At 46.8% G+C, this 23,476-nt stretch overlaps 1 protein-coding gene across 2 annotated transcripts; it reads left to right on the top strand.

Moving 5' to 3' along the window:
• Positions 1 to 1,790: 1,790 nt before the first annotated feature.
• On the top strand, positions 1,791 to 21,878 carry C19H19orf18 (chromosome 19 C19orf18 homolog). Of its 2 annotated transcripts, XM_045381272.3 has the most exons (5): positions 1,791 to 2,263; positions 3,832 to 3,873; positions 12,086 to 12,188; positions 17,611 to 17,771; positions 21,595 to 21,878. In XM_045381272.3, exons 1-5 carry the CDS (start codon positions 1,930 to 1,932, stop codon positions 21,711 to 21,713), a joined length of 759 nt encoding a protein of 252 aa, XP_045237207.2. In that variant the 5' UTR covers positions 1,791 to 1,929; the 3' UTR covers positions 21,714 to 21,878. The 2 variants fall into 2 exon arrangements, with proteins under 2 accessions (XP_045237207.2, XP_073881157.1); XM_074025056.1 differs by lacking the exons at positions 1,791 to 2,263; positions 3,832 to 3,873 and adding an exon at positions 10,332 to 11,661.
• Positions 21,879 to 23,476: the final 1,598 nt, after the last annotated feature.

Raw genomic sequence — 23,476 nt, 5'->3', positions numbered from 1 at the left:
AAGTCAGCAGTATTAGCTTAGAGAAAGCAGCATAATATACCCAGAATCATACTACCAGTAGGATGTGGATATTGTATTCTAATATCCAAAGTGAATCCAAATTCTCTGATTTAGAGATTCCAAAGGATTTCATAAGTCATATGCAATATTTCACAAGCATCCTGGTAACTTATAACCTTATTATCAAGATTATTATCTTGAAAAAATTTCTAGGCCAGGCACCGAGGCTCATGCCAGCATTTTGGGAGGCTGGGACAGGAGGATTACTTGAGCTGAGGAGTTCAAGGCCAGCCTGGGCGACATAGCAAGATCCCATCTCTGTTTAAATAGATACAGTTTTTTTAATGTCTTAAAGGGCTTCCTGGCAGGGCACAGTGGCTCACTCCTGCCATCCCAGCACTTTGGGAGGCTGTGGTGGATGGATCATGAGATCAGGGAGTTCGAGACTGGCCTGGCCAACATGGGGAAACCCCATCTCTACTAAAAATACAAAAATCAGCTGGGTGTGGTGGCAGGCGCCTGTAATCCCAGCTGCTCCAGAGGCTGAGGCAGGAGAATCATTTGAACCCAGGAGGTGGAGGTTGCAGTGAGCCAAGATTGTGCCACTGCACTCCAGTGTGGGTGACAGGGTAAGACTCCATCTCAAAAAAGAAAAAAAAAGGGGGGTGGCCTCCTGTGGCTCAGGTCACATCACGAGTCAAAAGAAAGTCCCAGACTTCTGCTGCTTCTGGGAAGTATTCCCTTCCTGTCACCTATCATGCACAGCCTGGACACTAAAGAATCAAGATTGATTTTGGTGTTCCCTAATGTCCAGGACTCCCAGGTCCCCTCTGTCTCCCTCATACATGACTGAGTTCATTGCCTTTTTGAGCCCATCTTCCATTCCTGCCATCTCGGAAGCCTAGGGCCCACTTTCAGTCATCAGGAGTCCCCCTTCACCTTCCTGCTGTGGGTCTCCCTGGTGCACATTGCCTCCCTTCTAAGGGTAACTGCTTTCCTTCCACTTTCTTTTCTTTTTCTTTTCTTTCTTTCTTTGTTTTTTTTTTTTTTGTTGTTGTTGTTGTTGTTGTTGTTTGTTTGTTTGGAGACACAATCTTGCTCTGTTGCCCAGTCTGGAGGGCAGTGGCACGATTTTGGCTCACTGCTACCTCTGCCTCCTCGGCTCAAGTGATCTTCCTGCTTCAGCCTCCCAAGTAGCTGGGACTACAGGTACACGCCACCATGCATGGCTAGTTTTTGTTTTTGTTTTTGCATTTGTTGTTTTATCTTTTTGAGACAGAGTCTTGCTCTGTTGCCCAGGCTGGAGTGCAGTAGCATGATCTCAGCTCACTGCAACCTCCACCTCCTGGGTTCAAGTGATTCTCATGCCTCAGCCTCCCAAGTAGCTGGAACTACAGGTGCACACCACCACACCCAGCAAATTTTTGTCTTTTTAGTAGAGCTGGGCTTTTGCTGTGTTGGCCAGGCTGTTCTTGAACTCCTGGCTGCAAGCAATCTGCCCTTGACCTCTTAAAGTGTTGGGATTACAGGCGTGAGCTACCGTGCCCATTCCTTTTTTCCTGAACATTTTCCAAGTGAGGTTGGTGGAAATCACGGATGGGGAACTACGCATGCAGAGGGCTGACTGTAATTGATTTCTTTCTGCCTCCTCACTAATCTGCACACTGCAGGCAGGGACCTGGTCTCATCATGCCTGCACCTCCAAGCACTGCCCTTTTACCCTGTAGTCTCCCCATTGGTCAGCTTGGTTCCATGAAGGAACTCCGTTACCACAGCAAGGACTGACCTCACACTGGTGGCTCCAAGTCACTGCCCAAACATTCTGAAGGGAGTAGAGTTTGATTGCTCAGATAAATAGAGGGCAGATGCTGGACTGTAGCTGAGTATTTCCTTTCATCCGTAGGATAAAATGCTGATAATTTGAGAGTGATGGACAAGGTTCAGAGTGGTTTCCTCATTTTGTTTTTGTTTGTAATGGAATGCCCACTTCATTTATGCTTGCCGTTTGCAGATGGACTCCATCCCACTAGAAACGTAACAGGCTTACCAGGTAGCTTCAGCCATTGGTTTTACGTGACTCAGGGAAAACTGAAAAGCTGTTTCAGGAGAGATAAAAAGAGGGTAATTACATTTCACCACAAAACGTTTTCTTTTCAAGGCAATAAACAATCACAACCACCCAGAAACATCACCAAAGGGCCCAAAGTGTTCTCTCGTAAAACCCAGTTACCTGGGATTCAAGGGGCTGCGTCGAGATCCGTGGGTGAGTCATTGAATTCCTCATTCAGTGAAGTGAGAATCGTAGCCTGGAGTCCTCTCTTATCTGCTATGTGAATGTGTACTGTGTGCTTGGTAGTAGAAAGGTTCATAAAATAGAGTGTAATTAGATAAACATTTGCTTGGAAATTCGATTTTATGCTCTTCACTCTGTTAAGTTGTGCTTTCTCTTTAGGGATTGCCACTTTCTTCTCTTTCTTCTTCATTTCACTTTAATTAGCACACACAAAAACCTTGATCCCACCCAGATTACACAGATGTGTCTGTCTGACTTGAATTGTAATTTGGTGCATGTTTTGGCAGTAGAGCATGCAAGTCTAGACACAGAAGGTTTACGAGTGTAGAGAATTTTTATTTTTATTTGTATTTTTATATTTTAGACGGATCTTGCTCTGTCGCCCAGGCTGAAGTGCAGTGGTGCGATCTCGGCTCACTGCAAGCTCCGCCTCCCAGGTTCACGCCATTCTCCTGCCTCAGCCTTCTGAGTACCTGGGACTACAGGCGCCTGCCACCAGGCCCAGCTAATTTTTTGTATTTTTAGTAGAGACAGGGTTTCACCATGTTAGCCGGGATGGTCTCAATCTCCTGTCCTCATGATCTTCCTGCCTCAGTCTCCCAAAGTGCTGGGATTATAGGCATGAGCTGCCACACCTGGCCGAGAATTCTTTATAAATGTTTTCTATGGTTCCTTTCTAATTTGAGTACTAGAGGATGTCTGTTTATCTTACAACAGCAAAACCAACCCCAACAATCTTTGAAGCTCAGCAACCCTCTGTGGAGATACATGATGCTTATAAACAATCTCCATTCCGTGCAAAGGAAATGCTGTGTGATACATTTGCATCTAATTTGTGTCCGAGGAAAGGACACTACTGTTGGCTCCCTGGCCTCTCTGCCTGGCTCTCTGATCTTTTTTTTTTTTTTTTGAGACAGAGTCTTTGTTGCCTAGCTGGAGTACAATGGTGCGATCTTGGCTCACCACAACCTCAACCTCTGGGTTCAAGCAGTTCTCCTGCCTCAGCCTCCTGAGTAGCTGGGACTACAGGCATGCACCACCATGCCTGGCTAATTTTTGTATTTTCAGTAGAGACAGGGTTTCACCCTGTTGGTCAGGCTGGTCTCGAACTCCTGACCTCGTGATCTGCCTGCCTCGCTGGGATTACAGGCACGAGCCACTGTGCCCAACCCTCTCTGACCTTCTAATGAGGTCATAGCCCCTTCAACTCAAATTCCCTCCAGGTCCTCAATTTGGGCAGAGATTTCCCAACTTGTATGACTGCAAAAGGAGGCCAGAAACCAAAGGTATCCTGTTCCTAAAGGTCATTCTTCGTGATAGGGAGCACCGGATGCAAAAAGAACACCAGGCTTCTGCAAATTAACCCACACATTGCTGCCAGGCGTTGGGAGGAATGTATTAACACATGCCATCTGAGATATTTGGAAGCTGTGTGTTAGGCAGCCTTCTCTAATGCCAAGTTATTTCCTTGTTTTCCCAAATTCATCTTAAGCCATCTTAAAATCTCTTCTTCTTGATCCCCTTTGATGCCCTTTTAGCGGCGTCACCTACGAACCCCATGAAATTCCTGAGGAATAAAGGTAAGACAAGGGATCTGGAAGGGCGGGCGGGTGGACCCGCAACATTCCTGAAGCTGTTGTGATATGTGGCTGCAGAGGGTGCCGGGTGGTCACCAAGGAGTCTGCACAAGGAGTCTGCACCTTCACGTGTGTTAGACAAGGTGCCCCCTATGGAGGGGGATGCACAGTGACACCGTCTGGGGCGGGTGAGAAGGTGGCTGAACTCCATGGGCTGGTGGTGTAGTGAGTAGAGCACAGGCTGTGTCTGAGATCTCTGTGGAACACACAGAATGCATGGGCACACACAGCGACCCCGTCAGCAGCCTTTCTAGCAACTCTCCCCACTGTGGCTTGTCCTGGAACCTCCTCAACACCACTCGCTTCAGAGTCCTCCAAAGCAGAAGGTACCTTGTGTCCTGCTGCTACTCCCGCCCCAGAGCGTCCTTCCTTCTCCTCTGCACATTCGCTAAGTGCCTGCAACTGGACGGCTACTGAGTCAGCTCCGCCCCCCACCCATCCCCACCGCTTTAGCACGTAGCCACCATTTGTTTTAATCACGTACGCTGAGTGAGACATGCAGACGCAGAAATGACTGTCGTGAAGGAAGAAGCCTGGTACTCACGGGTCCCTAGAAGTAGGAGGCCACACAAGGAAGCACCAGGGTTGGTCAGGAGGCAAAGGGAGCCAGGAAAGTGTGAGCAAAATCCTTTATTCTGGGCCGGGCGCAGTGGTTCATGCCTGTGATCCCAGCACTTAGGAAGGCCGAGGCGGGCAAATCACTTGAGGTCAAGAGTTCAAGACCAGCCTGGGTAATATGGTGAAACCCCATCTCTACTAAAAATACAAAAATTAGCTAGGAGTGGTGGTGGGCACCTGTAGTCCCAGGTATTCGGGAGGCTGAGGGGGGAGAATCGCATGAACCTGGGAAGTGGAGGTTGCAGTGAGCTGAGATTGCGTCACTGTACTCTAGCCTGGGCAACAGAGGGAGACTGTCTTTAAAAAAACAAACGCTGGGTGCGGTGGCTCAAGCCTGTAATCCCTGCACTTTGGGAGGCCAAGCCCATCCTGGCTAACACGGTGAAACCTCGTCTCTACTAAAAAATACAAAAAACTAGCCGGGCGAGGTGGCGGGCGCCTGTAGTCCCAGGTACTCGGGAGGCTGAGGCAGGAGAATGGCGTGAACCCGGGAGGCGGAGCTTGCAATGAGCTGAGATCGCGCCACTGCACTCCAGCCTGGGCGGCAGAGCGAGACTTCTTCTCAAAAACAAAACAAAACAAAACAAAACAAACTTTATTCTGGTTTTTATAGGAAGCAGGTAGGCAAGGCAGGCTTGGGATCAGCTTGAGTGATTTGGTGGCTGTGCAGCATGGGGTCTGTCCCTGGTTGTCCGGGACCTGGCCCTGGGGTAGCTGGGGGCAGGGGATAGTGTCCTGGAGCATGAGAGCTCCATAGAGATTGTTGGGGCGTAGGCTTCAGGTGGGTCGGCTTGCACATGAAAGGTGGACTCGCAGGCCAGAGTTTACTATCTTTAGGAATTGGCTGGACCTGGGAGGGGCAGTATCTTCAAGGGTCAGTTAAGGCCCCAAGATGTCAAAGTATCAGGAAATGCAGAAAATAAAAAACACAATGAATACATCCATCCATGCCAAACACATTATCAATCTTCCTAAAGCTCAGCTATGACTATTTCTCCTGCTCATTGACACCACCGTCACCAAAGCACAGAGCTTGAGTCCCGGCTGGGGTGTCAAAGGCCTGTACACTGGTCCTTCTTTTGACACTAGCTTGTTTTGTGCGCTGGCGCTGGAAGGTCACTGAGACCTCTGCCACCCCTGAGCTTCAGGTCCCAGTTGTAGGTAGAATGGAGGCGGGACAAAATTGTCTAATAAAGTTGATGGTCCGGTTGCGGTAGCTTGTGCCTGTAATCCCAGCACTTTGGGAGGCTGAGGTGGGTAGCTCACCTGAGGTCAGGAGTTTGAGACCAGCCTGACCAACATGGTGAATCCCCATCTCTACTAAAAAATACAAAAATTAGCTGGGCATGGTGGCAGGCACCTGTAATCCCAGCTACTCAGGAGGCTGAGGCAGGAGAATCACTTGAACCCGGGAGGTGGAGGTTGAAGGGAGCAGAGATCCAGCCACTGCACTCCAGCCTGGTGACAGAGTGAGACTCTATATCAAAATATATATATATGGAAAGATGTCTGCGTTACTCATAGTAAGAATTGTGCATTGAAACTGCCAAGCTTAAATAATGAAGTTCGACAAATATGATTAAGTACAGAGTTTATTTGAGCACAAAGCTTGAGGATGTCCACCCAGGAGACACTGACTCCAAACTAATGGGGACAGCATTTCTAAAGAGAAGTTAAGGTTTCACTTATATGCACAGAGACTGACATTGTAGCAGGATTGTAACATTTTCCATGTGAGACCAGTGCATAAGTTACATCTATTTGATTGGTTCCAGACAGCAACCCCGTTCCAAGGAAGATTATTGCTGTGTGAGGAGGAGCAACCATCAGAGGGGGCTCTCACAGCTGGCACCTCTTGGTCTTCTTATTTACAGGAAAAAAAGGCAGAAGTTGCTGCTGCATCCTTGTGATTCAAGCTGCATAGCCACATTGCTCTCAAGTTTCAGAGTAGTTCAAGGTTCCAGCAGCTTTAAGTTTAAATTAGTTTAAGTTTGAATGATTTGATTTCATAAAACTACACTGTAATTCCGGTTTTCAGCTATCCTGTTGAAAGTGGGTAAAATGTCTCATAACTGTATCGGCAAAGGAGCTGGGAAACATAACCTCAGGTCTTGTTTGTAAGATAGCAGTGAGCACAACTTCTAGAAAGGGCAATTGACAGTTCTCATAAATAGAAAAACAGGCCGGGCGCGGTGGCTCAAGCCTGTAATCCCAGCACTTTGGGAGGCCGAGACGGGCGGATCACAAGGTCAGGAGATTGAGACCATCCTGGCTAACACGGCGAAACCCTGTCTCTACTAAAAACACAAAAAATTAGCCGGGCGAGGTGGCAGCGCCTGTGGTCCCAGCTACTCGGGAGGCTGAGGCGGGAGAATGGCGGGAACCCGGGAGGCGGAGCTTGCAGTGAGCTGAGATCTGGCCACTGCACTCCAGCCTGGGCAACAGAGCGAGACTCCGTCTCAAAAAAAAAAAAAAAAAAAAAAATAGAAAAACAATGCGATCACTTTTTTTTTGTTGTTTTTTTGAGATGGAGTTTCAGTCTTGGCCCCCAGCCTGGAGTGCAATGATAAGATCTTAGCTCACCGCAACCTCCACCTCCCGGGTTCAAGCGATTCTCCTACCTCAGCCTCCCGAGTAACTGGGATTACAGGTGCCCACTACCATGCCAAGCTCATGTTGTGTTTTTAGCAGAGATGGAGTTTCACTTTGTTAATCAGGCTGGTCTCGAAATCCTGATCTTAGGTGGTCTGTCTGGCTCGGCCTCCCAAAGGGCTGGGCTTACAGACGTGAGCCACTGCACCCAGCCAAGGTGCCCACTACCATGCCAAGCTAATGTTGTGTTTTTAGCAGAGATGGGTTTCACTTTGTTAATCAGGCTGTTCTCGAAATCCTGATCTCAGGTGGTCTGTCCGGCTCGGCCTCCCAAAGTGCTGGGCTTACAGAGGTGAGCCACCGCGCCTGGCCAAGGCAATTACTTTTTTTTTTTTTTTTTTTTTGAGACAGAGTTTTGCTCTGTTGCCCAGGCTGGAGTGCAATGGCGTGATCTCAGCTCACTGCAACCTCTGCCTCCCGGGCTCAAGAGATTCTCCTGCCTCAGCCTCCCGAGCAGCTGGGATTACAGGTGTGCACCACCACACCCAGTTAATTTTTGTATTTTTAGTAGAGATGGGGTTTCACCATGTTGGCCAGGCTGGTCTCAAAGTCCTGACCCCATGATCCACCCACCTCCGCCTCCCAAAGTGCTGAGACTACAGGTGTGAGTCACTGCGCCTGGCCAGTGGTTACTTTTTAACTTAGAGTGTTGAAATATACCTGGGGGATTTATTTTAATCAGTTATGACAAAACTCCCAGACATACAAATGATCTTCATGAAGGAAAAAGTTTATACCCACAGATTCCTGGAAACAGGAGACACGGCCCACCACAGAGGGGCACAGCAGGACCCTCAGGAAGCACAGGGAGGGAGGGTGAGCATGGCCCCTGCCTCTACTGGGGTTTCCGAGGGAAGGAATGGGTGAGGCATGGCAGGTACTCTGAGTAAATTTAGATTTGAATGGTTTAATTTTGGCAAACCATAGGGGTGGTTTCTAGTTATCCAGTATTTGACCCTGGAGTGATTTAGGGCAGGCAGGGAGAGATTGGCTTAGTGTGTGAGTTTGAAAAGGAGATGGTTGGGGTGTGGGCTCTGGATTGGTTGGTTTGTATATCAAAGGTGTGCTTGCAGGGGAGTCATCTGCTGTCTCTAAGAAATAACTAGCCCTGAGAAGGGAGGTCTCTCCAGGATTAAGGCCCCAAATGCCAGAGCATCAGGAATACAGAAAATAAGAAAATATAATAAATCCACCCAGCAATTCCATTTCTAGGAATTTCTTTCTTTCTTTTTTTAAGATAGAGGCTCACTCTGTCCCCCAGGTTGGAGTGCAGTGTCACGATCTTGGCTTACTGCAAGTTCCACCTCACGGGTTCACGCCATTCTCTTGCCTCAGCCTCCCGAGTAGCTGGGACTACAGGTGCCTGCCACCACACCCGGCTCATTTTTTTTTTTGTACTTTTAGTAGAGACGGGGTTTCATCATGTTAGCCAGGATGGTCTCGATCTCCTGACCTCGTGATCCACCCACCTCGGCCTCCCAAAGTGCTAGGATCACAGGTGTGAGCCACCATGCCTGGTCTATTTCTAGGAAATTTTATTAAAAATATGCTATTCATTTTCCTAGTCTACTTCTCCCATCCTGCTTGATGACTTTCTCATATATTTATCTAGCTCTGCAAATATCTCAGTGTATTCTACCCCAGCCTTGCACTCCCAGAATGCCCTTGTTTGCCTCCTTCACAAACAAAATTTAAGCAGTTAAAAGACAGTGTCCACACCCTCCTGTCTAACAGCAATCACACCCCCTTTCTCCATCTCCTACTGGAAATTGAACCGTCCATGCCAAGGCTGGCCTCTGTCCCAGCTTCCATCCTCTTAGGCCAACTCAAGGACTTTCCTGGCAATTCTTTCTCCCTTTCCTGCATGCTCCGGTCTGAATGCTGGTGTCCCCCAACCCCATATTCATGTGTTGAAATCCTCATCTCAAAGGTCAGGATATTAGGAGTTGCAGCCTTTGGGAGATGACGAGGTCATGAGGGTGGAACCCCCATGATTGGGAATAGTACCCTTACAATAGAAGTCACAGAGAGCTATCTCACTCCTTCCACCCTGTAAGGACACAACAAAGAAGCCACCCTCTGTTGAACCAGAAAGTGAACCCTCGCCAGCCACCAAAGCTGCTGATACCTTGATCTGGGACCTCCCAGCCCCCAGAATTGTGAGAAATCAATGTCTGTTGTTTCTTTGTTTTTTGTTTTTTGTTTTTCATACAGAGTCTTGCTCTGTCGCCCAGGCTGGAGTTCAGTGGTGTGATCTCTGCTTACTGCAACCTCCGCCTCCCGGGTTCAAGCAATTCTTCTGCCTCAGCCTCCTGAGTAGCTGGGATTACAGGCATCAGCCACCATGCCTGGCTAATTTTATTTTGTATTTTTAGTAGAGATGGAGTTCTGCCATGTTGATCAGGCTGGTCTTGAACTCCTGACCTCCTGATCCACCTGCCTCAGCCTCCCAAAGGGTTTTTTTTTTTTTTTTTTTTTGAGACAGGGTTTCATTCCCGTCACCCAGGCTGGAGTGTAATGGTGCAGTCTCACCTCACTACAACCTCCCGCTCCCTAGCTCAAGCAATTCTCCTGCCTCAGCCTCCTGAGTAGCTGTGAGTACAGGCACCTGCCACCTCATCCGACGAATTTTTGTATTTTTTGTAGAGTCAGGGTTTCACCATGTTGCCCAGGCTGGTCTTGAACTCCTGAGCTCACGCATGATCTGCCCACCTCCCGAAGTGCTGGGATTACAGGAGTGGGCCACTGCGGCTGGCTGTGTCTGTGGTTTCTAAGCCACCAAGCCTGTGGTGTTTCGTTACAGCAGCCAGCATGAACTGGTACTGTAGTATCACGATTCACTGTCTCATTCCCATTCACGAACGTGCTGCCAATGTTCACGTCTTAAAAACAAGATCCGTCTCTCAATCTCTTAGACTCCTCCAGGAGCTGTGCCCATTTCTCTTCTTTCTTTTATACAAAGTTCCCCAAAATCATTTTCAAAATCACGGTTTCCAGTTACTTTCTTCTTACTCCCTCCTGAACCTGCTTCAGTTGTGTCCCCACCACACAGCTAATATGTCCTCTGCCTAGATCTCTAATGAACTTCTGGATGCCCCATCCAATGGTCCGTTTTCAGTTGTCTTTACTTTTCTTTTCTTTTTTTTTTTTTGGACAGAGTCTCGCTCTGTCATCCGGGCTGGAGTGCAGTGGCACAATTTCAGCTCACTGCAACTTCTGCCTCCCAGGTTCAAGTGATTCTCCTGCCTCAGCCTCCCAAGTAGCTGGGACTACAGGTGTGAGCCACCATGCCCGGCTAATTTTTGTATTTTAAGTAGAGACGGGGTTTCACCATGTTGCCCAGAGTGGTCTTGAACTCCTGACCTCAAGTGATCTAGCTGCCTTGGCCTTCCAAAGTGCTGGCATTATAGGCATGAGCCAGCTCGCCTGGCCCATTTTCAGTTTTCATCACACCTAAACTATCTGCAACCTGTGTTCTTTTCCCTCCCAAAATATTTCCTCATGAAAATTTGAAAACATACAGAACAGTAGACAGAACTGTAGAGTGAACACCCCATATCCCTCACCTAAAATCTAGTTATTCATTTTACACGCTTAGCTTTTTCATAGTCCAGGTTGTTTTCAGTATGCTGTTTCCACTGACAGGTGAATCTCAGGACGCTTTTCAGCTCAGGTGGCTGAACCCCTTGCCCTGTGCCAGTGAAGAGATGGCAGTCAGGGGAAGGCCAGGCATGAGGCAAGGGGGAGCTGCTTCAACTTGTCAGATTTTTTTTTTTTTTTGAGATGGAGTCTCGCTCTGTCCCCCAGGCTGGAGTGCAATGGCACAACCTTGGTTCAGTGCAACCTCTGCCTCCTGGGTCAAGCAATTTTCCTGCTTCAGCCTCCTGAGTAGCTGGGATTACAGGCACGCGGCACCATGCCCAGCTAATTTTTGTATTTTTAGTAGAGACAGGGTTTCACCATGTTGGTCAGGCTGGTCTCGAAATCCTGACCTCAGGTAATCCACCCACCTTGGCCTCTCAAAGTGCTGGAATTACAGGTGTGAGCCACGGCACCCATTCCAACTTGTCAGATTTTACAAGTGGCTGAATAATGCACTTACTTCGCCAGCTGCTACTTTGTTCAGTTTGCACAAACAACAACTTGTTATTTTTCACATTTCAGATAATATGAAGGAGGATGACACACCTGAGCCTGCAAAGAACAGCCGTGATTTTATAGCGTGTTCCGTAGTCCTAAAATTGACACCTGGAATGCAGGTCCATGGAATTCCATCCTAAGTTGTCCTGCAGTGTCCTTTCATGAGAGCACCACACAATCTGAGACCATCAGGGCAGCACCCAAATCATAAGATGAAGGCCACTTCCCCTTCAGCTGCATACACAGCAGGTGTTGCCACACAGAGTCAGGGACCCAGTGTCTCTACAGAGCAGAGGGGAGGGCTCCAGCCCAGGACGGAAGGTGAACTTGAGTCAGGGATTGTTGGGGGCAAAAATTATATTTGTTCACATAGGCCGTAAAATCTAACTTCAGTATTTTCTAAAATTAAGAAAGCCTGAGCAACGTGGCAAAACCCCATCTCTACAAAAACATAAAAAAATTAGGCAGGTGTGGTGGCGCATACCTGTGGTGCCAGCTACTTGGGAGGCTGAGGCAGGAGAATCGCTGGGACCCGGGAGATGGAAGTTGCAGTGAGCTGTGATCATGCACTGCACTCCAGCCTGGGTGATAGAACGGGACTCTGTGTCCAAAAAAAAAAAAAAGCTATTTTTAAAAGTGTGTCTGGTTTTGACTTCTATTCCCCTCTGTAAGGACAAATATATTAACTGAAAGACATAGCTAAAATGAACATTTTTGAGCACTATTTTCTTTTCTTTCTTTTTAGCAATAATTCGGCATAGACCTGCTCTTGTTAAAGTAATTTTAATTTCGAGCGTAGCCTTCAGCATTGCCCTGATAAGTGGGATGGCAATCTTCTATATGATATAGTAAGTATCTGCTAAGTAACATCTGCTATCCTGGCCGGGCGCGGTGGCTCAAGCCTGTAATCCCAGCACTTTGGGAGGCCAAGACGGGCGGATCACAATGTCAGGAGATCGAGACCATCCTGGCTAACACGGTGAAACCCCGTCTCTACTAAAAAATACAAAAAACTAGCCGGGCGAGGTGGCGGGCGCCTATAGTCCCAGCTACTCGGGAGGCTGAGGCAGGAGAATGGCGTAAACCCGGGAGGCGGAGCTTGCAGTGAGCTGAGATCTGGCCACTGCACTCCAGCCTGGGCGACAGAGCAAGACTCCATCTCAAAAAAAAAAAAAATCTGCTATCCTTAAATGAGACGTAACAAATCAACTGATTATTATTTAGTGTCAAAGGATGATGATGACACATCTTACAATTGTTAAATTATTATAGTCATTATAAATTTCCAGATTAGTGTTTTTCAAAATGTGGGTTGTACTCATGTTGAGTCATGATACACATGAAAAAAAAAGAAAGAAAGGCACAGGACAGAATACAATTCAGCAGAATAGAATATATTAGGAAATATTACTTAAAATATTAATGTAAAAGGCTGATTTTTAAACTTTTCAGATGCACATGTGAGACATGTACACACAGAGACACATGGTTGTGAAATAAAATATATTTTTTACTGGGAGTCATGATAAAAAAATGTTTGAAAGACACAGTTTGAGATGCTGGCATCCTCCCAAAATTCAGTATTTTATTTATTTTTTTACTTTTTTTTTTGGGTGGGGACGGAGTTTTGCTCTTGTTGCCCAGGCTAGAGTGCAGTGGTATGGATCTCGGTTCACTGCAACTTCTGCCTCCTGGGTTCAAGCAATTCTCCTGCCTCAGCCTCCCAAGCAGCTGGGATTACTACAGGCATGCGCCACCATACCCGGCTAATTTTGTATTTTTTGTAGAGATGGGGTTTCTCCACGTTGGTCAGGCTGGTCTCGAACTCCCGACCTCAGGTGATCCACCCGCCTGGGCCTCCCAAAGTGCTGGGATTAAAGATGTGAGCCACCATTCTCAGACCCCAGCATTTGGTATTTTAAAATGAACTTGAGGCCGGGTGTGGTGGCTCATGCCAGTAATCCCAGCACTCTGGGAGACTGAGACAGGCAGATCACCTGAGGTTAGGAGTTCGAGACCAGCCTGGCCAACATAGTGAAATGCTGTCTCTACTAAAAATACAAAAATTATCTGGGCATGGTGGCGGGCGCCTGTAATCCCAGCTACTTGGGAGGCTGGGGCAGGAGAATCGCTTGAACCTGGGAGGCGGGGGTTGCAGTGGGCAGAGATAACGCCATTGCACTCCAGCCTGGGCGACAAGAGCAAAACTCTGTCTCAAATAATAAATAAATAAATAAATAAATAAATAAATAAATAAATAAATAAAAATGAACTTGCTACTTTGGAAGGAATCTCAATAGTGCACAGCAGAAAAGAGTGACGACTCTCCTTTTCACTAGAAATATGTCAGTGCAGTCTGGGGTGACAGCAGCTTTGGGGGAAGATACGTCACCATCTTCGCAAATAAAGCTTGAGATCAAGCTCTTTCGAGTGATGTAATCGTTTTGAAATTCACGGTAGAAAATGGTGAGACACACTGTGACCTCATGTCACAGCAAAGCAACAGACCCTGACTCCTACTCTATGATTCCATGCTAGGATTCCGTTGTTATCTCACCAGAAACAGCTTGAGAAGTACAAAATTACTTGCTTCATTAGAATTAAGTATGAAAATGGGATATATTGCCATGTGTGGGATATTTTTTGAGGCAGCTATGTTGAGACCACCTTGGAGTAGGTCACATGAAGGCAAAGTGACATTAAAGGTAAAAGAGAAAAATGTTGCTAATGAGAGTGTAACCTGCGTGCTTGGTTGTGGGTTATCTCCACTACATCCACTTAATTTATGTAACTGTATAGGCCGGGGGCAGTGGCTGACACCTGTGATCCCAACACTTTGGGAGACCGAGGCAGGTAGATCCCTTAAACTCAAGTGTTTGAGACCAGCCTGGGCAACATGGTGAAACCCCATCTATACAAAAAATACAAAAATTAACCAGGCATGGTGGCACACACCTGTAGTCCCAGCTACTCTAGAGGCTGAGGTGGGAGCATGCTTTGAGCCCCAGAGATGGAGGTTGCAGTGAGCTGAGGTCGCACCACCGCACTCCAGCCTGGGCGACAGAGTGAGACCCTGTCTCAAAAAAAAAAAAAAAAAAAAAAAAATTATGTAACCGTAGCTTCTGTATATTTCATTATTATAGACAAAACTATTAATAAATATAAAGTTTTCTAATGCAACTCAGTAAAAAATATCTCCTGGACACTCAGTGTTGAATTGAGTTGTTGAGCTAGTCAATTCTTATTGTTTTCACATTTGTATTAGCACTAAGCTAGAGTGGAGCCTGAGGCCAAAACCGAAACAAACAAACAAACAAAAAAAACAAAACCACCTATTCAAAATTACAAGTTTTATGTAATTTTTAGTGGTTCATTTTTTCCAGAAGTAGATTCTGAAAATACTATTGGTAAGTTTGCTTTTATTTAAACCAGGAAAGTAAAATTACAATTAATTTTGTTTGGGGTATAAATGTTTTTTAATAATTTTTATTTTTTTTGGAGATGGAGTCTTGCTCTGTCGCCCAGGCTGGAGTGCAGTGGCACGATCTCTGCTCACTACAAGCTCCACCTCCCAGGTTCACGCCATTCTTCTGCCTCAGCCTCCCAAGGAGCTGGGACTACAGGCGCCGCCACCACACCTGGCTAATTGTTTTTGTAGTTTTAGTAGGGTTTCACTGAGTTACCCAGGATGGTCTCGATCTTCTGACTCATGATCTGCCCGCCTTGGCTTCCCAAAGTGCTGGGATTACAGGCGTGAGCCACCATGCCTGGCCTAGATAAAATATTTAAACTTAACGTTGTGACTTTTCATACACCAGTTTTCAATTATTAAAAATATTCTGAACTTCTTAAGTGTTTTGGAAAAGAATAAGCATTTAAAAATACATTAAAACATATGTATAGGGACTCACACCTTTCCTTTTGACTCAAGCTCCCCCGTGGTTCAGCACAGCACTGTTGGATCCTATCTCTGTTTACAATTTTGATATTTGGTATATCCTGGATTTTTTTTTTTTTTTGCCTCATTTCAATTTTTAAAAATATTGAGTTAAGGGCTGGGAGTGGTGGCTCACGCCTGTAATCCCAGCACTTTGGGAGGCTGAGGTGGGTGGATCACCTGAGGTTGGGAGTTCAAGACCAGCGTGATCAGCATGGAGAAACCCCATCTGTACTAAAAATTCAAAAAAAGTTAGCCGGGCGTGGTGGCGCATGCCTGTAATCCCAGCTACTTGGGAGACTGAGGCAGGAGAATCACTTGAACCTGGGGGCACAGGTTGTGGTGAGCCGAGATCGCACCATTGCACTCCAGCCTGGGTAACAAAGCGAAACTCCATCTCAAAAAAAAAAAAAACAACAAAAAAAAACTCATCTTCATTTTTCTTTTTCTTTTTTTTTTTTTTGAGACAGAGTCTCACTATGTCGCCCAGGCTGGAGTGCAGTGGCCGGATCTCAGTTCACTGCAAGCTCGGCCTCCCGGGTTTACGCCATTCTCCTGCCTCAGCCTCCCGAGTAGCTGGGACTACAGGCGCCCGCCACCTCGCCCGGCTAGTTTTGTTTTTTTTTTTTGTATTTTTTAGTAGAGACGGGGTTTCACCGGGTTAGCCAGGATGGTCTCGATCTGCTGACCTCGTGATCCGCCCGTCTCGGCCTCCCAAAGTGCTGGGATTACAGGCTTGAGCCACCGCGCCCGGCCTCATCTTCATTTTTCAGTGTTTGGGGCACCTCCTTACATTTCACACTGAGGCGAGCACCTCCCTCTTGTCACTCAATTCTTGCTCCTGCCCCAGCCTTTTGACGATCTTTGGTGATGTTTGCGGCCAGCTCTGCTGCCTCACAGCTTCTAGAGTGCCCACACCCTTCCTCCACCACTGCCCCTGGAACCCAAAGGAGCCAACCCTCTGCTGGGATTTGGCTTTGAGCAAGAAAAACAAAAAACAAAAAAGCTAACCCTAAAAGTTTTTATTTTCTATTTTTTTGAGACGGAGTTTCACTCTTGTTGCCCAGGCTGGAGTGCAATGGCGCGATCTCGGCTCACTGCAACCTCTGCCTCCCGGGTTCAAGTGATTCTCCTGCCTCAGCCTCCCAAGTAGCTGGGATTACAGGCATGCGCCACCATGCCCTGCTAATTTTGTATTTTTTTAGTACAAATGGGGTTTCTCCATGTTGGTCAGGCTGGCCTCAAACTCCTGACCTCAGGTGATCTGCCCGCCTCAGCCTACCAAAGTGCTGGGATTACAGGCGTGAGCCACTGCGCCTGGCATCTAAAAGTATTTTTTTATTACATAATTCACAAAGTACTGGGAAGGTAAGTATGTTAAGAAAACACTGTCATCCATTTCCACACCAAACAGAAATAGCTGTTCAATGATCCACTTCCAGGATTGGACCTACAGTGAGGTAGAAACATCAGTAACACCCTTTCTATCCCATTTTGTTCATCACGGATTTCTTCCATTAATTTTTATTTTGTAAAATATTACACTGAAATATGACTATGGCCGGGCACAGTGGCTCACACCTGTAATTCCAGTGCTTTGGGAGGCCAAGGAGGAAAGGTAGCTTGAGCCTAGGAGTTTGAGACCATCCTGGGCAACATAGCAAGACCCCATTTCTACAAAAAAATACAAAAATAATTAGCCGAGCATGGTGCCATGAGCCTGTGGTCCCAGCTATTCAGGAGGCTGAGCAGGGAAGACTGAACCCAGGAGTTTGAGGCTGCAGTGAACCATGATTGCATCAGTTCACTTCTAGCCTGGGTGACTGAGACCCTGTTCCAAAGAAAGAAAGAGAGAGAGAGAGAGAAAAAAAAAAAAAAGGGAAAAAGGAAAGAAAAAAAAAGAGAAAAAAGAAGGAAGGGAGGGAGGGAGGAAAGAAAGAGAGAGGAACAAGAAAGAAAAAAAGAAAAGAAAAAAAGAAAAAGAAAAGAAAGGAAGAAAGAAAGAAAGAAAAAGAAAAAGAGAGAAAGAAAGATGATTTGTCTGATTATGGAGCTTTTTGTCAACACCTTAAGTTTGGAACCCGATGTGAGTGCCTTGCTCACGTCTAGTCCTGGCTTTGATCCATGCTTTGGGATAAGAGTTACTCCTTACTCCAGGAAATGACCTGACCAGGTAGACATTTGAGATCTGACCATGATTAGTCTGGTTTCAAAGTCTTACTTCTACACCCACCCCACAAGCAACTCCTTTCCAGTCAAAAAGTGGCATGATTGAGAAATGAATTATTCACCATGAAAACTGTGCTTCTAAATTTATTTATATCATTCTCCAGTCGACTGGCACAGGCTGAGGAAAGACAACAGCTCGAGTCGCTTTATAAGAATATCAGGATACCGTCATTAGGAGACAAAGAAGAGGGCTCAGAGGATGAGGATGAGTCCACGCACCTACTTCCAGAGAACGAAAAGGAGCTGGAGAAGTTCATCCACTCAGGTAACGTGACCTGTCAGAGCCACTCGCAGGAAGGCCAAGCTGGCAGCGGTGGCTTGGTTTTCTTTTCTTTGTTTCTTTCTTTTTTCTTTTTTTGAGATGGAGTCTTGCTCTGTCGCCCAGGCTGGAGTGCAGTGGCGCGATCTTGGCTCACCTTGCAAGCTCTGCCTCCTGGGTTCACACCATTCTCCTGCCTCAGCCTCCCGAGTAGCTGGGACTACAGGCGCCCACCACCATGCCCAGCTAATTTTTTGTATTTTTAGTAGAGACGGGGTTTCACCATGTTAGCCAGGATGGTCTCGATCTCATGACCTCGTGATCTGCCCACCTCAGCCTCCCAAAGTGCTGGGATTACAGGCGTGAGCCACTGCTGCCAACTTTTTTTTTTTTTTTTTTTGAGACGGAGTCTCCCTGTCGCCCAGGCTGCAGTGCAGTGGCGCAATCTCGGCTCACTGCAACCTCCACCACCTGGGTTTAAGTGATCCTCCTGCCTCAGTCTCCCAAGTAATTGGGACTACAGGAGAGTGCCACCATGCCCAGCTAATTTTCTTTCTTTCTTTCTTTCTTTTTTTGTATTTTTAGTAAAGACAAGGTTTCACCGTGTTAGCCAGGATGGTCTTGATCTCCTTACCTTGTGATCTGCCTGCCTCAGTCTCTCAAAGTGCTGGGATTACAGGTGTGAGCCACTGTGCCCGGCCTGTGGCTTGGTTTTCAAAGGCAAAGATAAGTGGGAGTTAAGGGAGTTTGAAGTAAGAGAGACAAATATTCACAGCCACACTTATGGAAGTGAACCTTTCTCATCAAATCTTACAGAGGGGTGAACAACTGTGGGGTTGCTCAGTTCCTTTTGCAGGGCAATTCCAAGGATCTAACAGAGTTCAGGAAACAAACTTTTCCCAGCACAAAACATGTTTCCGTTAAACATACTTATTACCATGATGTTATCCTGCATTCAGAACACCAACACGCAGGTGTTTTACCTGCACCATGTCTCCATCTGATGTGGAAATGGGATCCAGACCCACAAAATAGAGGTCACTAGCCCAGGGTCAAAGTTCCCAGCATGCCATGTCCACCACAGACATGTTCTCCTGTACTTGTGAGAAGAGGGTGACACTGATCATTTAAAACTGATTTTGTACAAGTTCTTTTTTTTTTTTTTTTTTGAGATGGAATCTCACTCTGTTGCCCAGGCTGGAGTGCAGTGGCGCAATCTCAGCTCACTGCAAGCTCTGCCTCCTGGGTTCACACCATTCTCCTGCTTCAGCCTCCCCAGCAGTTGGGACTACAGGTGCCCGCCACCAGGCCTGGCTAATTTTTTGTATTTTTAGTAGAGACGGGGTTTCACCATGTTAGCCAGGATGGTCTTGATCTTCTGACCTCGTGATCCACCCGCCTTGGCCTCCCAAAGTGCTGGGATTACAGGAGTGAGCCAGTGCACCCCAGCTATAGAATTTTATTTATTTTTTGTTTATTTATTTATTTTTATTATTATTTTTTTTTGAGACAGAGTCTCGCTCTGTCGTCCAGGCTGGAGTGCAGTGGCCGGATCTCGGCTCACTGCAAGCTCCACGTCCCGAATTTACGCCATTCTCCTGCCTCAGCCTCCCGAGTAGCTGGGACTACAGGCGCCTGCCACCTCGCCTGGCTAGTTTTTTGTATTTTTTAGTAGAGACGAGGTTTCACCGTGTTAGCCAGAATAGTCTCCATCTCCTGACCTTGTGATCCGCCCGTCTCGGCCTCCCAAAGTGCTGGGATTACAGGCTTGAGCCACCGCGCCTGGCCTTATTTACTTATTTATTTATTTATTTGAGACAGAGTCTCCCTATGTCACCCAAGCTGGAGTGCAGTGGCGAAATCTTGCCTCACTGCAACCTTTGCCTCCTGGGTTCAAGCAATTATCCTGCCTCAGCCTCCAGAGTAGCTGGGATTACAGGCGTGCACCGTGATGCCTGGCTAATTTTTGTACTTTTAGTAGAGATGGAGTTTCACCAGTTAGCCAGGCTGGTCTCGAACTCCTGACCTCAAGTCATCCACCTGCCTTGGCCTCCCAAAGTGCTAGGAGTATAGGCGTGAGCCACCACTCCTGGCTTTTTTTTTTTTTTTTTTCTTTTTTTTGAGACAGAGTCTCACTATGTCACCCAGGTTGGAGTGCAGTGGTGCGATATCAGCCCACTGCAGCCTCAACTTTGTGGGCTCAGTTAATCCTCCCACCTCAGCCTCCTGAGTGGCTGGGACTGCAAGTGCAAGTCACTATGCCCAACTCATTTTTGTTTTTGTTTTTGTTTTGAGACGGAGTCTCGCTCTGCTGCCCAGGCTGGAGTGCAGTGGTACAATCTTGGTTCACTGCAACCTCTGCCTCCTGGGTTCAAGTGATTCTCGTGCCTCAGCCTCCCGAGTAGCTGGGATTACAGGCATGCACCACCATGACTGGCTCATTTTTGTATTTTTAGTAAAGACAAGGCCTCATCATGTTGGCCAGGCTGGTCTCCAACTCTTGACCTCAAGTGATCTGCCCTCCTCAGCCTCCCAAAGTCCTGGGATTACAGGCATGAGCCACTGCACTGGGCTAGTTTTTGTATTTTTAGTAGAGACAGTTTTCGCCGTGTTGCCCAGGTTGGTCACAAACTCCTGGGCTCAAGAGATCTTCCTGTCTTGGCCTCCCAAACTGTTGGGATTATAGGTTTGAGCCACTGAGCCCAGCCTAGAAGTTCTGAGATTCGTGGGTATCTGTTTAAAAATTTCTAGAGAGAAACCTATAGAAAGTGCAGTGTGTGATTCAGCCATAGTAACCATTCCTCACATGGACTTACTCTCTAAAAACTCCAGACATAGCCAGAAAGAGGCAGAACGGCCAGAGCAGGAGAGATCACTGATGCTCAGTGAGGCAGAGGGCTTTGTCATAACCTGTAGAAAACACTTTCCCGGGCCGGGCACGGTGGCTCAAGCCTGTAATCCCAGCACTTTGGGAGGCCGAGGCGGGTGGATCACGAGGTCAGGAGATCAGGACCATCCTGGCTAACACGGTGAAACCCCGTCTCTACTAAAAAGATACGAAAAATTAGCCGGACGAGGTGGCGGGCGTCTGTAGTCCCAGCTACTTGGGAGGCTGAGGCAGGAGAATGGCGTGAACCCGGGAGGCGGAGCTTGCAGTGAGCTGAGATCCGGCCACTGCACTCCAGCCTGGGCGACAGAGCGAGACTCCGTCTCAAAAAAAAAAAAAAAAAAAAGAAAAAGAAAACACTTTCCCAATGTCTCTTTACCACATTGGATTATAACTTTTCTTTTTTTTTTGAGACGGAGTCTCGCTCTGTCTCCCAGGCTGGAGTGCAGTGGCCGGATCTCAGCTCACTGCAAGCTCCGCCTCCCGGGTTCAGGCCATTCTCCTGCCTCAGCCTCCCGAGTAGCTGGGACTACAGGCGCCCGCCACCTCGCCCGGCTAGTTTTTTGTATTTTTTTAGTAGAGACGGGGTTTCACCGTGTTAGCCAGCATGGTCTCGATCTCCCGACCTCGTGATCCGCCCGTCTCGGCCTCCCAAAGTGCTGGGATTACAGGCTTGAGCCACCGCCCCCGGCCGGATTATAACTTTTCTACATTCTTCTTCTTCTTTTACTGGGCATTTATACAACTTGAATACAAAATATGGGAAAATAATTTTAAAATTTAATTTTCACCATCCTTGTCAGACAAATAACATTCATTATGAATCCTCTGAAAATTCCACTGTTGGTACCTCCATTTTTCCAGGCTTTTTCCCTCACCCCTGTGTCTCCAGTTTTAATCCTCACTTATTACTATATCGATAACATCGTTTCTACATTTTAGTTATTAGATCAAAAAGAAGGAAAAATATGAAGAAGAAGAAACTGAGGGAAGAGAAAAACTCAGTAACACAAAAAGAAACAAAGAATGCGTCACATAATGGAAAAATGGAAGATTTGTGAACACAGATGACAGAGGTGCCGGCTGAGGCAGAGGAGAGACTATGGGGGTGCTGGGAGACTGAGCCCGTGGGCGTGGCTTGCTCCCAGAGAACCTTGTGGAAGAGAACATCAAAGAAAGAAACGCCAAACGTGTATCCCAGAAAATAAAGGCACATGATATAGCAACTCTTGCTTATTGGCTCTCATATTTCATGAATAATTATAACTTAATTGGAAAATAGAAAAGAATCTAACTTTGTTAAGGGTGAAGAGAACTTGTCAGGATTTTCTTTTCTTGCTCCTGACCAGAAATATTGCATAAGTAGTTTTGGGGGGCCATCTCCCAGACTTTGCCAGGGAATAGCTTTCATGAAGCCAAACTTTCCTGGTGAGATTACCTGTCAGTTCCATACCTTGTCTCCTTTGTACACATGAGGAAACTGAGGATGTCAAAATAAATATGACACCGGATTAAAACATAGTCGTTAATCGGGCCTGGTGGTGCGCGCCTGTAATCCCAGCTATTCAGGAGGCTGAGGCAGGAGAATCGCTTGAACCCGGGAGGCGGAGGTTGCAGTGAGCCGAGATTGCACCACTGCACTCCAGCCTGGTTGACAGAGCAAGATCCTGTCTCAAATAAATAAATAAATTAAATTAATAAGTAAATAAAACACACTCATCCAGGCCAGTCATGATGGCTCATGCCTGCAATCCCAACACTTCGGGAGCATGAGGCAGGCAGATTGCTTGAGTCCAGGAGTTCAAGAGCAGCCTGGACAACATAGTGAGGCCCCGTCTCCACAAAAAAAGGAAATGTATGCTCATCGCTGTCAGGTTCCAGCTCTCTCAAGGGAAACAGGCCCACAGGCAAGGAGCTAAGAAACACAGCCAGAGGTAGCAAGTGGACACCAAGGGCTGTGGGAATGCAAAGAGGCAAGATTGAGTGAAATGGTGCAGCTGCTTTGGAAAACAATCTGACGGTTCCTCAGAAAGTTAAACACAGAGTTACTTACGACCCAGCAATTCCACTCCTAGGTATACATGCAAGAGAATTGAAAACATGTACACACAAAAACCTGCACACTAATGTTCTTTTTTTTTTTTTTTTTTTTTTTAAGATGGAGTCTTGCTCTGTCGCCCTGACTGGAGTGCAGTAGTGCGATCTCGGCTCACTGCAACCTCCGCCTCCTGGGTTCAAGCCATTCTCCTGCCTCAGTCTTGTGAGTAGCTGGGATTACAGGCGCCCGCCACCATGCCTGGCTAATTTTTGTATTTTTAGTAGAGACAGGGTTTCACCATGTTGTCCAGGATGGCCTCAATCCCTTGACCTCGTGATCCTCCCACCTCGGCCTCTCAGAGTGACTTCATTCTTTTCTGTTGCTGAAAAATATTTAATTGTACAGATAGACCACATTTTGCTTATCCACTTATTGGTTAATGGAAATTTGTGTTGTTTCCACCTTCCAATTAAACCTCTTTCCTTTATAAATTACCGCAGTCTTGGGTATGTATTAGCAGAGTGAGGACGGACCAATACAGGGGAATCTGAAAGGGCTATAGTAAAGTGACATTTAGCCAGTGACTTGAAAGGAGCAGGTAGCAAACACTCCACACAGCTATTTGAGAGGAAAACAGTTGGGGCAGAGAGATCTGAAGTTGTTATCGGAAAAGGGTCCTGATCCAGGCCCCAAGACGGGGTTCTTGGATCTCATTCAAGAAATAATTCAGAGCAAGTCCACAGTGTAAAGTGAAAGTAAATTTATTGAGAAAGTAAAGGAATCAAA

This window comes from Macaca fascicularis, chromosome 19, assembly GCF_037993035.2.
Source record: "Macaca fascicularis isolate 582-1 chromosome 19, T2T-MFA8v1.1".
Lineage (NCBI taxonomy): Eukaryota > Metazoa > Chordata > Mammalia > Primates > Cercopithecidae > Macaca > Macaca fascicularis.
Note: the sequence above shows the minus strand (reverse complement) of the source record. Positions and strands in the feature narration are given on the sequence as shown.